The sequence below is a fragment of the Musca autumnalis genome, unplaced genomic scaffold (assembly GCF_047663935.1).
Source record: "Musca autumnalis isolate F117 unplaced genomic scaffold, ASM4766393v1 scaffold_4, whole genome shotgun sequence".
In the NCBI taxonomy this organism is placed as follows: Eukaryota; Metazoa; Arthropoda; class Insecta; order Diptera; family Muscidae; genus Musca; species Musca autumnalis.
In genome coordinates this window covers 247,092,009-247,109,685 of record NW_027411977.1, presented here as the reverse complement: position 1 = coordinate 247,109,685, position 17,677 = coordinate 247,092,009, and the positions used below count along the sequence as shown (strand labels likewise).

The window sequence follows — 17,677 nt, the reverse complement described above, 5'->3', positions numbered from 1 at the left end:
TTTACCAATATATAAATAATTTATTATTATTAAATCTACAATTGAATATTTACATAAATGCTTGTTTAAGGCTACTCGAACAAATAAATAAAATATACATACATTAAACCGCACCACAATTTACATTTGTAAATAAATGAGTTAATTAAATTTTATAAATAAACTTTACGACCATCTGGTCTTATATAATATTCAGTTTCACCTCTAGAGTTTGTGACATATATATTATTGTCATTGGGCCTAGGGGTGGTCGTGGTCGTTGTTGTTGTACGCCTTTGATATAAAGAAGAATGGTAACGATTGTTGTTATAGTTGTTGCTGTTGCTGTTATAAACCCCACTCGATTGAGTTTGTTGGCTGTTGTAGACTGGCCTGACTGGCCTATATCTGTTGCTGCTATACGTTTGGCTATTTATTTTGTTGTAGTTATTGGAATTGGTGTTTGTGTATTTTTGTTGATATCTGTTGCTGTTGTAGTTTTGGCTATTGCTGTTGGTGTATTTTTGATATTTACTAAAATAATTGTTGTTGTTGCTGTTGTAATTTGCATTAGAAATCTCTTGATTTGTTGCTGCCAAATTATTATCATTGCCATTATAGAGGTTATTATCGTAATCATTATCCTCTTCAGTGTCAGGAGCTGGTGTTGGCAAGAAATAATTGGGTCCGCCACCTGCTGCAGCATTCACAGGTGATTGGGTTGTTACAAAATAGTTGAGATTTGTGGCAGTGTTGCTGACATAATTATTCACAGAGTTCAATGAAGTCAACTGGGTATTATAAATACTGGTAGTGGGCGGAAGACCCTGATTGTAACCATAGTAGTTTTCCGGGTTCGTTGGTGCTTCATATTGATTATAGTCATAAGGATTGGGTTGATTGTTTGGAGGTTCGGTATATTCAGCTTCATTACCATATAGGTTGGATTGTTGGTCTTCCTCTAGTTCTTTGTAGTGTTGAGGTCTTTGATTATCCCCATATTCAACTGGTGATTGCTGCTGATGATAGGAAAATGAGGCCGCATAAGGGGGCCTATTTAAAATTTTAGGTTCACGTTCTGGAAATCTAATTTTCTTACCAGTGTGTTGGTTTTCGGCCACACCCAAATCTCTCAACTCTTTGATATTACCATTATAGGATACCTTTTCCTTCGGATCATTGTAGAACTTTATTTTACTAGAATCCTCTCCCTTGCCATAGCTATGTTGTTCATAATTGTTATATTGATGGCCATAGTTCATGGGTTGTTGCCCTTGATCGTTCGGATTATTTTCCAATTGTTTGCCACCTCGTACATACTCCTCAGTCACATCAATATATTCACGTTCTGAGGTTTCTGCAGGGAACTTTAGTTTCCTTCCTTTATTAAATTCATTGAACTTTTCTATTATTTTTCTCAAGTCTTCAGTTTTATCATTCTCTCTTTCGTTATCATCATCGTTTTCGGGGAAAAATTTAGGACGTTTATCTTTTGGCAAAGTCGAATGATGTATCACTCTTGATTCTGAACCGTGTTTTTCTTCATCTTCTTCGGGTTCATATTGAAATTCAACATTTTTCTCTGTATCCATGGTGTCCTCTTCATCGTTGAAGTCTTCATTGAAATTAAAGTTTTCATCATCATCATCATTATCTTTGTCCTCGAAACGTACTCTTTTTTCAGCCACACTTCTTTTCCGGCGTGTACTTCTTCTTTGATATTCCACCACGGCACCATCACCCATATAATCGGACAATAGATTTGTAAAGAAATTACCAATGGTCTCCGTGATGTCCGAAGATGGTGCTTGCGGTTGAGGTTTTGGTCGAGGTCGAGGTCGCGGTGTGGTTACTTGTGGCTGTGCCTGTGGCATACCAGTCAATGCCGACAAAATACTAAAGAATGATGCCGCTCCACCAGACTGGGATGCATCATGATTTCCGTTTTGTTGATTAAATGTTTCATCAGGTTCGCTAAAGAATTTGAAGAAACCACCACGATAATTATTCAAATAATTAATGATTTCAATCTGTAGGAATAGAAAGAGACGGAGAGAGAAAGAAAGGATAATTAAAAAAATTAAAGAGACTTGAGTAAGTAACCGCCTACCTCATTTTTGGGACATTTCACGTAGGTCTGATGACAACTTCTGTCACCTCCACTGATACCCAGTAAAGCTGCTCGTCCATAGATTAGAGCTGGCGATGAGGCAGGGAATGCTGCTAAAAAGCTGGAAATTGGAAAAAGTTCAATTAACATACATACATATATTCGGATAAATTATCCACGCTTGGGTAAAGTTATGGATAAACACTTTAGGAGTCCGATAATGTATCTACGTGGGTGTCAAATAAATTACCCGCGCCGAAGGATAATTTATCTATGAATTAGATATGGTATCCAAGTTGTTGGTAGATTCTTAGGAGTCAGATAAATTATGTGGGATATAGTATCTACGTAGGTGTCAAATAAATTACCCGCGCCGAAGGATAATTTATCTATGGATTAGATATAGTATCCAAGTTGGTGGTAGACTCCTAGGAGTCAGATAAATTACTATCTAGATGTCGGATAAATAATCCACTTTAGTGGGTAAGCTATATGGGTGCCAGATAAATTATCCATGTTTGTGGATAGGGTTTAAATAAATTTTCCACTTTGATAGACTATCTATCTAAGGCATAAGCCATTTAGATGTCAGATAGATTATTATTATTAGGTGTCCGATAAATTATGTGCGATGGTGGATAAACTATCTTGATGACAGATAAATTATCCACCTATTTAGAGGTCAGATAAAATATCCACGATGGTCAGATAATTTATCCACGTTGGAGTGTAAGCTGTCTAGGTATCAGATAAATTATCCACGTTGGTGGATAATATACAGTTCGGATAAATTAAACAGATGTGAGATAATTTATCCACGTTAGAGTGTAAGCTATCTAGGTATCAGATAAATTATCCACGTTGGTGGCTAATCTACAGGTCGTATAAACTAACCACAATGGTGGATGAGCTGTCTAGGTGTCAGATAAGTTATCTACGTTGGAGTATAAGCTATCCAGGTTTCAGATAAATTATCTATTGTGACGTATAAGCTATCTATATATTAGATAAATTACCCACGTAGATAAGCTTTATAGGTATCAGATAAATTATCCACGTTGTTGGATAAGCTATCTAGGGTTCAGATAAGCTATTTAAGTGTCAGAAAAGCTATCCACCTTGGAGTATATGCTATCCAGGTTTCAGATAAATAATCTTCTGTGAAGTATAAGCTATCTACATATCAGATAAATTATCCACTTTGGTGGATAAGCTATCTAAGTGTCAGATAAATTATACACGTTGGTGGATAAGCATCTAGAGGTAAGATAAATTATCCGCGATTGTTTATAAGCTATTTGGGTGTCAGATAAATTGTCCATGTTGGTGGATAAGCTATCTAGATGTCAGATAAATTATGCGCGATGGTGGATAAACTATCTAAAGGTCACATAAATTATCCACGGTGGTGGATAGGCTATTTTGGTGTCAGATAAATTATGCGAGATGGTGTTTTAACTATCTAGATGTCGGATAAATAATCCACTTTAGTGGGTAAGCTATATAGGTGCCAGATAAACTATCCATTTTTGTGGCTAATTTATCTAGGGTTCATATAAATTTTCCACTTTGATAGAATATCTACCTTAGTCATAAGCCATTTAGATGTCAGTTAGATTTTCTACGTCGGTGGATAAGCTATATTGGTGTCAGATAAATTATGTGCGATTGTGGATAAAGTATCTTGATGACAGGTAAATTATCCACGTTGGTAAATAAGCTATTTAGAGGTCAGATAAAATATCCACGATGGTGAATAAGCTGTCTAGGTATCAGATAAATTATCCACGTTGGGGGATAATGTACAGGTTGGATAAATTAACCACAATGGTGGATAAGCTGTCTAGGTGGCAGATAAGTTATCCACGTTGTAGTATAAGCTATCCAGGTTTCAGATAAATTATCTAATGTGATATATAAGCTCGCTGCATATCAGATTAGTAGATTAGTTTTATAGGTGTCACATATATTTTCCATGTTTGTGGATAAGCTATCTAGCGCTTAGATAAATGTTCCACGTTGGTAGAATATCTATCTAAGCGTCAGAGAAATTATCCACGACGGTAGATAAGCTATCTATATGTCAGATAAATTGCCTACGTTGATGGATAATGTATCAAGTTGTCAGATAAATTATGCGCGATGGTGGATAAAGTATCTAGATGTCAGATAAATTATTCACGTTGGTGGATAAGCTATTTAGAGGTCAGAAAAATTATTCACGGTGGTGGACAAGTTGTCTAGTTGTCATATAAGTTACCCACGGTGGAATATAAACCATCTGGGTATCAGATAAATTATCCACGATGGTGGATAAGCTATTTAGATGTCAAAAAAAAATTATCTACCTTGGTGTATAAGCTAACTAGGTGGATAAACTATCTAGATGTCAGATAAATTATTCACGTTGGAGGATAAGCTATTTAGAGGTCAGGTAAATTATCCACGATTGTGGATTAACTGTCTAGTTATTAGATTAAATATCCATGTTGGAGTATAAGACATGTAGGTATCAGATAAATTATCCACGTTGGTGGATAATCTATATAAGTGTCAGAAAAATTATACATGTTTGCGGATAAGCTATCGAAGTGTCAGAAAAATTATACATGTTTGCGGATAAGCTATCTAGGGTTAAGATAAATTTTACAGGTTAGCGGAATGTCAGAGAAATTGTCCACGATGGTGGATAAACTATTTAAATGTCAGATAAATTGTTCACGTTGGTGGATAAGCTATCTAGGGGTCAGACAAATTATCCACCTTGGTGGATAATCTATCTAAAGGTCAGATAAACTATCCACGATGGTGGATAAAGGTCAGATAAATTATCCACTTTGGTGGATAAGCTATATATTTTTAAAATAAATTATCCATATTTGCGGATAAGCTATCTAGGATTCAGATAATTTTTCCACGTTGGTAGAATATCTATCTAATTTTCAGAGAAATTATCCACGACGGTGGATACGCTATTTAGATGTCAGATAAATTATCTACGTTGGTGGATAAGATATCTGGGTGTCAGATAAATTATGCGCGATGGTGGATAAAGTATCTAGATGTCAGATAAATTATCCACGTTGGTGGATAAGCTGTTTTAAGATCAGATTAATTATCCAAAATGGTGGGTAAGCTGTCTAGGTGTCGTATAAGTTATCCACGTTCGAGTATAAGCTATCTAGGTATCAGATAAATTATCCACGTTGGTGGATAAGCTACGTAGGTTCCTGAAAAATTATTCACGTTGTTGAATATATTTTTTTTGTGTCACGTGTGTAAAAAAGCTATCTAGGTGTCGGATAAATTATCAATGTGGTTGGTTAAAAGTTCTAGGCATACGAGCCCTAACCACTATTAATTCGTACATCAGGTATTTTTTCACTATTTAACATGAAACTTAATTAACGTCAAATATATGTCTAAAGAGAATAGATTTTCATAAATCTCTGTAGGATTCATATTTCAGCCACAATAATGAACTGGTAAACTTTTTTCCATCGATTGGAAAATAATTGTGGCCTGTAGAGCGATTTTCGGAAAATTCGTTTTTGGTCCCCATACAAACTTCTATGAAAAATAAAGAGCGGCCAGAGAGCACTGGTTATCGTTAACCGATCGTCATAAATTTTTGTAGAGATCATTTTTTAGTCACAATAATGAACTGCTAAAGTTTTATCATCGATTGGACCATAATTGCGGCCTTTACAGAATTTTCGTGAAAATGCACCTTTGACCCCATACAAATTACTATGGAAACAAAGATCGCTCGGTAGATACGGGTTAACGTTAACCAATTCCCGTAAAACTTCATATATAAGGTTTTTGGATCAAATCGAAACAAATTTAGGAGGTAGGAGCTCCAAAATAAAAATATTTTGTTTTTTATGGGTCGCCCTAATGTACATACTTTAATAACACATTGTTGAAATATGCTCTGTGTACGAATTAATAGCGGTTAGGGCTCGTAGCTGTCAGATTCTGGAAGTTGGTTATATAAAATCTTTGACCTAATTTTAAATTTGGCAACCATTTCAAAACCACATTTTCCCGTCTTGTCATTAACACCAAACATTTCTACCGCATTTATGCCATCGAACAACGGACTACTCACTTTGTTATAGCTGGTGATGTTACAAAACTAGGCAGCTGACCACGTTGTGTTTGCGAAGCTATCATTTGGCACAATACTTTTGGCACACATTGCAAATCGTCATTTTTTGCAATGTTCTCCAATGCCTTAATGAGTTGGGAGTTGATGGGTCTGCGATTCAACAATGATGACGACGAAGAAGAAGATGCTTGCGGGGTGTTACCGGCACCCGTTAATACACCTAACAAGCTACCTAATGGACTATTTGTGTTCGAGGAAGAACCTCCACCACCACCCAATAGTAAGGAAGTGAATTGTGGTGCATATTGAACGAGAGAAGCCAAACCACTTGGTTGTTGGGTGGTTGTGGGTGGCACATATGGTGGTCTATAGGGACCATTTGGTGCTTGTGGTGGGGGTCTTGGATAGGGGTAATTAAAAGCTCCTTGTGTTTGGGGTGGTACTTCGCCAATTTGATAGTCATAATAATCATTATAAGAAGGCCTTGATGCAAAGGGAGGTTGTGATTGCTGGGGTGATGGAGGAGGACTGTTTGGATACTGAGACGTTTGATAAGAGGGATAGCTGCCTGGTCGTTGTTGATGCTGTTGTTCAAATGGCGGGTATGGAGATTGTTGATATTGTTGCTGTTGTTGTGGTTGTTGCCTATATGGAGGTGGTATGGTTTCTTCATATTGTGGATATTGTTGTGGAGGAGGAGGAGGACCAGTTGGCTGGCCAGGCCGGTAATACTGTGTTTGCTGTTTGTTCGATAAATAATTATCCAAATTGTTTACATAATTAGGTAAGGCATTCTGCGATGATTGCAAATATTGTTGGCCAAATGACGAAGTAGGAGGTTTGGGTTTATATTCTTCGCTGTAGGAAGGACGTGGAGTAACAAACACTGACTGTGATGATGGCGATGGTCGGGTATAGTAGTTTGAAGGTGGTGGGGGTGGTGTTGCCCTCAACGGAGGAGGCGGTGTGGCTCTTATCACTGGCGGTGGCGTTGCCCTGGCTGGACCTTCCGGATTAGGTGTAGGCAAGAAATTCGATGTTTGTAGCTGGTGATAACTTGGCGGCGGGTAATCATGCGAATCGTAAGAAATTTTATTTGTTTTCTTCGTTGACCCAACCTCGGATTTCTTTTCCTGCACGGCATTGGGATGTGGAATATAACTTTCATCGTACACCAAACCGGGACGTTTGAGATAAACATCCTTATTGGAGGATGGTGAGGCAAAAGGATTCGATTGTTGGTGTTGTTGCTGCTGTGTACCAACTATCATGCTTGAATGCACCAAATATTCTTGATTATCTTGTAAGCCAGAGGGAGCTGAAGGCGGCTGATATTCTGGCTGTTGCTGCTGTTGGTATTGGCTTTGAACATTGTTATTGTCCGAATAATGATTATATGTTGCTGGCGAGGACATTACCACCACATCCTTCTGGTAACTGGGCTCAGTTGGTGTATAATGATAATTTTCATTTGTATATGGATCCTTGTAAATATAAATTGGCGTTTCTGTTAGTTGTTGGGTAAACTTCTGGTGTTGCTGTAGCTGCTGTTGTTGTTGATATTGAGCTTGCTGTTGTTGCTCATTAGAAAATGAGAATTGCTTTTCGCCATTTGTGTACGATGTTGAATAGCGGCGATTATCATTGCCATTATCGCTGTTCGCCGCCGCATTAGAGGATGTGGATGTTGATGGTATATTGCTGGGATATTTGGCATCTTCAAATGATGGTCTACCACCACCAGTCACCATGTGCGGAATGGTAACATCGTCCAGTGTAAATTCTATTAAAGGTGAAGCTTTAAAGGCAGTGTGTGATGCTGAGGAACTGAAATTAAACACGAGTAGGAAATGTAAGAAAAATGTTTGTTAAATTTTCTGTATGTAAGTGGGTATGTGTATGTATGTATGTATATGTGACACTAATTTGTTTATACTAATGTTACCGTGAATTTTCACAGTCTGTTTGATGACATAATAACGGTTTACAACTAACTACGGCAGTTACTTTTATCATGCCGTCATTTATACTAACTGAGGTCTGATGTACTACACTACTGCTCGGGGAGTACTTTAAACGCGTTGTTTAGTTGGTAACATCTTGATTGGGAATTTATTTAAAGAAGAAGTAATGTGAGTTTCATAGGTGACTCCAAGGTGTGAAGAGTTTATTAGGAGATGTCCTGATATGCGATTGAGTCAGAACGGCTTGTCGCAATACACAAATGTTCATGGGTGAAGTACTCTGGAAATGGTTCCTACACTGCCCTGGATTAAAATGTAAAGTTGTCGAATTTTTCAAATAATATTTTTTAAGGACTTGGATTTTAATTTTTTTTGGAGGACGTGAATTTTTAAATAATTTTTTACGGACTTGGATTTTTAAACAATTTCTTTAAGGACGTGGATTTTTAAATAATATTTTAAGATCTTGGATTTTAAAATAATATTTTAAGTACTTAGATTTTTAAACAATTTCAACAATACAAGATTTTTAAAGGACGTGAATTTCTTATGAAAAGTTTTTAAGAACATGGATTTGTTAAAAGAAATTTAAGGACATGGATTCGTTAAACAATTTTTTTAAGGGTATGCATTTGTTTAAGATATTTTTAGAGAATTTAAGAATTTTCAAGGACTTCGATAAAAAAAAAATTCTTTATTGACATGGATTTGTTAAACAGATTTTTAAGGATATGGATTTCAAATAATTTTTGAGGACTTGAATTTTTAAACAAGTTCTTAGGGGCGTGGATTTTTAACAACACATTTCGGGACTTGGATTTTTAAACAATTTTTTATGGACGTGGATTTTGTTTAAAGGCTTGCATTTTTCAACATTTTTCTTAAGGACGTGGGTTTTTAAACATTTTTTTCAGGACTTTGATTTTTAAATATTTTTTTCAGGACTTAGATTTTTAAATACTTTTTCAGGACTTGGATCTTTAAATAATTTTTTAATAATGTTTTAAACACTTGGATTTTTAAACAAGTTCTTAGGGGCGTGGATTTTTAACAAAATTTTTCGGGACTTGGATTTTTATACAATTTTTTATGGACGTGGATTTTTAAATAATTTGTTTAAAGACTTGAATTTTTTAACAACTTTCTTAAGGACGTGGTTTTTAAATATATTTTTCAGGACTTAGATTTTTAAATATGTTTTCAGGACTTGGATTTTTAAACAATTTTTTAAGGACTTGGATTTTTAAATAATTTTTTTAAGGACGTGAATTTTTAAATATTTTTTTTAAGGACTTGGATGTTTAATTAATTTTTTAAGGACGTGAATTTTTAAATAATTTTTTTAAGGACTTGAGTTTTTGAACAATTTTTTAAGGACTTAAATTTTTAAATAATTTTTTTAAGGCCTTGTATTTTTAAACAATTGGTTTAATGTCGTGGATTTTGAAATATTTTTTTTAGGACATGGATTTGGATTAAATTTTTTAAATATTTTTTTCAGGACTTAGATTTTTAAATATTTTTTCAGGACTTGGATTTTCAAACAATTTTTATAGACTTAGATTTTTAAAAAAAAAATTTAAGGACGTGAATTTTCAAATCCTTTTTTAAGGACTTGGATTTTTAAATAATTTGTTTAAGGACTTGAATTTTTCGACAACTTTCTGAAGGACGTGGATTTTTAAATTTTTTTTCAGGACTTGGATTTTTTTTTATTATTTTTTTGGTTGGATTTTTAAGGTGTTGGATTTTTAAAAAATTTGTTTTAGGACGTGGATTTTTAAATAATTTTTAAGGACATGGATTTTTAAATAAGTTTTTAAGGACATGGATTTTGGATGGATTTAAAAAATTTATTTAAAGACGTGGATTTTGAAAAACTGTTTAAGGCCTTGGAGTTTTAAATAATTTTTAAAGGATTTGGATTTTTAAAATTTTTTAGGGACTTGGATTTTTAACTATTTTTTAAGGACGTGGATTTTTACACAATTTTTTTAAAGACGTGGATATTTAAATTTTTAAGAAAATTTTAAGGCCTTGGATTTGTGAATCAGTTTATTTAAAGACGTGGGTTTTTAAATATTTTTTTATGGACGTGGATTTCTAAACATTTTTAAGAACTTGGCTTTTTAAAAAACATTTTAAGGACGTGGATTTTTGAAAAAAAAATTTAAGGACGTGGATTTTTGAAAAAAAAATTTATAGGAAGTGGATTTTTGAAAAAAAAATTTAAGGACTTGGTTTTTTGAACAATTTTTAAGGACTTGGGTTTTTAAACAAGCTTTTAAGGACGAGATTTTTAAATAATTTTTTAAGGACTTGGTTTTTTAAATAATTTTTAAAGGACTTGGATTTTTAAACCACTTTTTTAAGGACCTAGGTTTTTATATAATTTTTTAAGGAGGGGGATTTTCAAATTTTTTTTTGGGAGGGTTGTCGTTTTTATTTTGGATGATGACTTCTATTTTGTTTTTCAAAATAGTAAGTCTTAATCCCATAGTCGTTGTTTTTTTTTAATATTTTATTAAAACAACTTTAATTTATTAGTAGGATTTGGATTTTTAAATAATTTAATGAAGGACAGATTTTCAAATATTTTTGAACAATTTCTAAACATTTTTTGAAAGATCTGGATTTTCAAATCATTTTTTAAGGACTTAGATTTTTAAACAATATTTTTGAGAACGTGATTTTTTAAATCATTTTTTAAGAACTTTTCAAGGATGTGGATTTTAAATATTGTCTAAGCACTTAGATTTCTAAACAATTTTTTAAGGACGTTGATTTTTAGATATTTTTTTAAGGACCTGGATTTTTGAACAATTTTTAAGGACGTGGAATTTTAAAACATTTTTTAAGAATGTGAACTTGATACTTGGTAATTCAGTGTTGAAGGCGGATGTGCATTTGGATTGTGATTTTTTGATATTTTCCTCAAAAATGATTTTCTGTAGTGAGAATGAATACACTTGTGTCTATTAGTGCCTAAAATACCGTCCATTTCATTTTATAATAAAAAGGCACAAACCAAATCGATTTTTTTGCCTTTTAATGACTAAAATTAATTTTATTCCATTTACATATTGAAAACCCACTTTTAATTTATATGGTATATGAAATTAAGTTACATATAATATAAAATTATAAATATGTAATGATAAGATGATAAAATTAGTGAGAAACAAACGGTTATATCATTTTAGTTATGTTGTGTGCCCATAAACTTTTTTTAACTACAGTGACTTCAAAAATTTTCTAAAGTTCTGAAAACAAAAACTTTAAAAACTTTTTGTGCGGAAGCTTTGTTTATCGAATCACTTTAAAATTAAGATTTTATGTAATCTTAGGTAAAAACTCATAAAAATATCATACAAGGTTGTAAAAAAGTCATAACCCTAATGTGCATACATACCATTGCACCACAGTGGCACTTTTTTATCATGGTAGGGTATACAAAATTCGACCCTAGCAATCATAATCTTCCCATACATTTATACTTATTTTCTTCTAGCTTTCAACAATATACTTGAATTCTAAAACATACGCATTTCTCCTCTGTTGTTGCTTTTTGATGCTTTAATTTTCCTACCACTTTGATTATGAATGAATAAATAAATGGATGTGTTTTTCGTTTGTTTGTATCATAAGTTTTTCCTAGCCATAACAGTTCGGTTGGGTTTTTTGTTCATGCTTTTACTCAAGTTGAATATGTGTACTTACCTTTGATAATTGGAATTTTCAATTGGTTGTTGCTGCTGCTGCTGCTCATGCTGTTGGAGCGGCAACATATTGTTACCCTCATTACGTATGCCATCAACGTAGAGAAAAAATGATATAATTAGTATGGCAATTTGTTGATGCTTGCATTTTGTTGCTGTTGCTGGTAACAACAAACGAAACATTTTGACATTTGTCTGATGACAACTAACAATGAGACGCGTTGATGATGGTTGGCTGCTACACTATCCCAGTGATGATGATTATTTCAAGCAAAAGCCACTTCAGATGGAAAATAAGATTCTTTCTACAAAAGAAAAAAAAAATAAATAGAGGAAAACAAAAACAATAGCAAATTATATTAAAAATCTAAATCAAGAAAGGAAATGTCACACAGACACAAGACAAGCAAGTGTCACAGCTTCATGATAGGAAAGACAAAAAAGAAATTGCATTAATAATACCCATTGAGTCAGCTTCCAACTCATCACAATACCTTGAATGTTTTTCTAAAAATATACACATCCTCTTGAGAAGCTACTTTTCAGGTTCTAGGTTAAAATTATCCCGCTTTTCATGCTTCGACACGTTTCAAGTATCCATTTTTGTCGGACACAACGGTAATCATTTCACAAAAATGTCACACGTTTAATAAGCTGCAAGTTTTCTTTATTTCTATTCATTTCTTGGGGGGATTTTTCCTCAGGAGTTTCAGTATTTGCTGACAAGCATTAGTAGCAACAATTCATAAATGTGAGCTACTGCAGCACATAATTTGGTTATTATCCTTAAGTAGTCGGAAAAGTCACAGTTTCCAGTTCCTTTGCTCCTTGTTGCTGAGGGTAAGTAGTTTTTTTTTTGATTTTTTGCAGAGTGCCAAGGATCACGTTAAACATTTTCATAAAAGGCAACAGCCTTAGCATTTAAACAAGTTGCAAGTGACTTGCAATAGATGAGTTGATATTGGGATACCCTACATCTAAGGTGCAAATATGTTTTGAAGAATTTTGAATTCGATCGAGGTCAGGGATTAAAAATTGAAAAGCGCTTAACGTTAAAGTCGGCATGGATGAAATACTATAATTTAGAAAATCTACAACAACATACTTTTATTTATTATTTGCGAACAGTGACAGAGAAAAAACAAAAGAAGCTACGAGTCTTCAGAACAGATGCAATATTTCTGTAACATATTTTACCGAATACCTTTAGATGATGTTCCCTCTATTGAATACTTTTAAATTTGAATACTTTATAGAATATAATGAAAATGTATTCTTCCTAATTTAAGTGAACCTTCTTTCCATATAAGAAATTTAAGAGATCATCTTTTTATTAGAAGAATTGAAGGAAAACATTTGGAGATCTTCTCTTTATACAACCATTTAGAAGGCCATCTATCTTTAGAAGCTATATGCCTTCTATTCTCCTCTACTGAATACCCTTATAATGTCTTCTCTTAATACAAAGATTAGGGTGTCCAAAACCGAAACCGGTTAACCGGTTACCCGGTTTTGAGTTACAAAACCGAAACCGGATTTCGCCAAAAACGTCATTTTCGGTTAACCGAAAAAACCGGTTATTTGTGTCGGTTAACCGGTTTTAAAAAAATAGTAATATTTTTAATATTTCATTACAATTGTATTCTTGAAGGTAAACTAAATTAACTAACACAAGGTACGGCAAAGTTTTAAATGTCAGATACCTTTAAATTTGAAAAATATTGTGTGTAAAATGTAGAGTTGTGCCAATTTAGTTCACTACGCAGTTCCAATGGTACACACCATTTGTATGACAAATCTGCGTATACGTTATATCACACGTTAGTTTTTATGAAGTTGCTCATACATTTTGGAACTAATGCAGTGAACTAGGAACTATAGCTATAGTATCTACAATATAAAACGAATGTTTGGTTCAACTTAGTCATTAATCAAATTGCCGCCGAATTTTCAATTTTACGATAATTTGAGATTGGCAAAGCAAGACGAAGAATCCGAACATAATAAAATGTAAACTCAATTCTTTTGGTACACAATTTTATATTTGTAAGAGCTTTTACTATTCATAGGGCAGAATTTCGGTAATTTTACTGTCCCCACTTCGAGGTTTATTGTCAAATAACAAGGATATTATGAGATAATTATATAATAACGAAGTCGTTATACTTAATTTACCCCTTGCCGCACAATTTTAATCAAATATATATCAATTATGGGCAAATTTGTACCTATTTAAACAAAACCGGTTTAAACCGGTTAACCGGTTTTGAAAATTTTTGAAAACCGAAAACCGGTTTTTGAAAATATTGAAAATTTCGGTTAACCGAAAACCGTTTTGTTTGGAAAAACCGGTTTTTTGGACACCCTAACAAAGATATTATGAGTTATATCATATATCAATACAAAGTAATATCATTTACTTTGTATAGAAGAACTTTAGAAGGACATCTGGGAATTAAGTCGAGTTATAGAACCTCATCCTTCTATTGAATATCTTTTGGAAGACTTATGTCTCTAGATGATCCCTTAAAAGCCCTTCTCTCTAGAGAAAATCTTCAGAGGTCTTTTCCCTTTCTCGAAATAGAATACCTCTTGAGATCTACACTCTACGAAACCTGTGGCAGTTCTTCACTCACTAGATGATCTCTCTGTAGAGGGGTTTTAGATTTCTTTTTAGAAGTCCTTTAGAAAGCATTATCTCCATTGAATGGCTTTAGAAGGTTTCTGTCGTAATAGATCTGATCGAACGTATTAGAACGTTTTGTCTTCTATAAGTAGCGTTTTAGAAGATCATCTGTATATGGAAGACCTTAAGGTGGACATCTTTACAAAGAATACCTTTGTATGTATTTTTTCTACATAGTACTTCAAGAGGTCTGAATTCTATAGAATACCTTTTGTTTTGTTTGTTTGGTCTCCTTTCTAAGAAGATCTCTGTAGAAGCTCTTCTTCCTTTAAGATAAATAAAAAAGACCTCTCTTTTTCGACCTTTTTGGCGTCTTTTGTCTACAGAATTTCTTCAGATCTGCTCTCTATAGAACAATTTTATCTTCCATAGGTCTTCTCTCTGTGGATGAGTTTTGGAAGACCTTCGAATGGAATATAATGTCTTCGATCTATAGAAAATCTTAATGAGTTCATCCTTTCTATAGGAGATATTACGGAGATCTTCTCTATATGGAAGACCTTAAGAGTTGTTCTCTTCAATGAAAACCATTAGATGATTTGCTATTTGTCCCAGACCTTTTCGCTTTAGAATACCTTTATCATAATTTCTATCTGTAGAAGACCTTTAAAAAGTCCTCTGTCTCAGACGATTTTTCAGAGGTCCCCTGCTTATGGGGGATCTTTAGGATGTCCTCCATCTATAGAAGATTCATGAGGTAATTTTTTAATTTCGGAAAAAAATTTAAATTGTTTGAAAAATTTTTTCCAATTTTTTTTTTAATTTTTGTATTTTTTTGTAAATGGTTAGAAAATTTGAAAAACAAAAAAAAAAAAACACTCATATTTTGATGCAAAATATGAAACAAAAACTTAAAATTCTTATCTGTCGAACAAAAAAATGATGAAAATATATGTATCCGTTCACAAGTTAAAGAGTTTCGACCAGGAAAAAACGACTCTGAACCACTGTGCTTCGGTCTCTTACTTCAGGTAACTCTTCCCCAAACGTTCAACACTTTTGATTTGATTTCGATATAATTTTCCACATTTATTTGTAGACTAAATTCCGTCATATAGTCAAAATTTCATCAAAATTGGACATATATAGCATGTTTCGTGCATCAAATACCTCAAATCGTTCGAAAATATATATGGGAGCTATATCCAAATCTGAACCGATTTCGATATAATTTGGCACACTTATTTCTAGGCCAAATCCCGGTAAACACTCCAAATTTTATTGAAATCGTACATATATAGCGCGTTTCGTGCATCAATTACCTAATATCGTCCGAGAATATATATGGGAGCTATATCCAAATTTGAACCGATTTCTATATAATTTAGCACACTTGTTTCTAGGCCAAATCCTGGTATGCATTCCAAATTTTATTGAAATCGGACATATACAGCGCGTTTCATGCATCAAATACTTAAAATCGGCCGAGAATATATATGGGAGCTATATCCAAAATTGAACCGATTTCTATATAATTTAGCACACTTATTTCTAAACTAAATACCGTCGAATATTCCAAATTTAATTGAAATCGGACATATATAGCCCGTTTCGTGCATCAAATTCCTAAAATCGGCCGAGATAATATATATGGGAGCTATATCCAAATCTGAACCGATTTCTATATAATTTAGCACACTTATTTCTAGGCCAAATCCCGGTAAACATTCCACATTTTATTGAAATCTTACATATATAGCGCGTTTCGTGCACCAAATGCCTTAAATCGGGCGAAGATATATATGGGGGCTATATCCAAATTTGAACTGATTTCTATATAATTTGGCACACTTATTCCTAGACTAAATACCGTCGCATATTCCAAATTTAATTGAAATCGGACATATCTAGCGTGTTTCGTGCACCAAATGCCTTAAATCGGGCGAAAGTATATATGGGGGCTATATCCAAATCTGAACCGATTTCTATATAATTTGGCACACTTATTTCTAGACTAAATTCCTTCACACATTCTAAATTTCATTGAAATCGGACATACAGTATAATCTCGATAATCCGGACACCACATGTTTCGGCGGTGTCCGGATTACCGAATTGTCCGGATTACCAAGTAAAACCAAAAACATATAATGTTGTACGTTTAAATCGTTAATAATGGACTTTTACTAGATAATAACCTGACATCTAAGGTAAACAAATTCATATTAAGTAAATATTATGGACTGCGACCATTATAGGACCGGAAGCAGGTTCTGTTATCCCTCCAGCATAATTTAGGTGACATTTGCTGATTACTTTTGTCATTTAAAACTTCTCTACAACTGGTGTATATTTATCATACTTTGTTTTAAATTTATTGAAATTCCTATATAAGGACTCTACTCGATTAGCTATAAATCCCAATGAAAACTAATCTATTAATCCCAACGCTTTAAATGATTTAAAGTTTTCTCATGAACTAATTCCTTTAGAGAAAAGGACCACATCGATTTTTTCAGGAAACCAGGCTACCCAAATCTAGGTTTTTAATACTGGCTATGTCATCAATGGTAGAACGATAGGAAAATTATTTGACAGATTCAGATAGTTAATTCCATACTCACTGTATAACAGAGTTGGGAGTGGATATCTAGTAAGTCGAGATTTGAACTTTGAACATTTAAAATTTTCTTATTTATATTGTTAAGATCGAAAACGTCTACTGTTCAAGATAGAAACTAATATTGATGTCCGTTTTATCGAGGTAAGAAAAATATGTGATGTCCGGATTACCGAGTCTACAATATAAAAAAATCTAGTGTCCGGATTACCGCGTTGTCCGGATTGTCGAGACTAAACTGTATATAGCGTGTTTCGTGCACCAAATGCCTTAAATCGGGCGAAGATATATATGGGGGCTATATTCAAATCTGAGCCGATTTTTACCAAAATAAATAGCGTTCGTCCTTTGGCCACAAAAACTATCTTCCCCAATTTTCATGCGAATCGGGCAATAAATGCGACCTGTACTTTGTTTCCAAAAATTAAGGGACAACGAACAGACGGACAGACAGACGGACATGCGTATATCGACTCAGAAAGTGATTCTATGTATATCCCTAAAAGGAACTATGGGTCTATCTGCTTTCCTTTTGCATGTTACAA

General features: G+C 33.6%; 1 protein-coding gene across 1 annotated transcript; it reads right to left on the bottom strand.

Moving 5' to 3' along the window:
- Positions 1-12,191, bottom strand: LOC141402121 (uncharacterized). Its single transcript, XM_073982833.1, has 4 exons — positions 11,888-12,191; positions 6,204-8,030; positions 2,090-2,210; positions 1-2,009 (listed from the first exon to the last, which is right to left on the bottom strand). Exons 1-4 carry the CDS (start codon positions 12,067-12,069, stop codon positions 153-155), a joined length of 3,987 nt encoding a protein of 1,328 aa, XP_073838934.1. The 5' UTR covers positions 12,070-12,191; the 3' UTR covers positions 1-152.
- Positions 12,192-17,677: the final 5,486 nt, after the last annotated feature.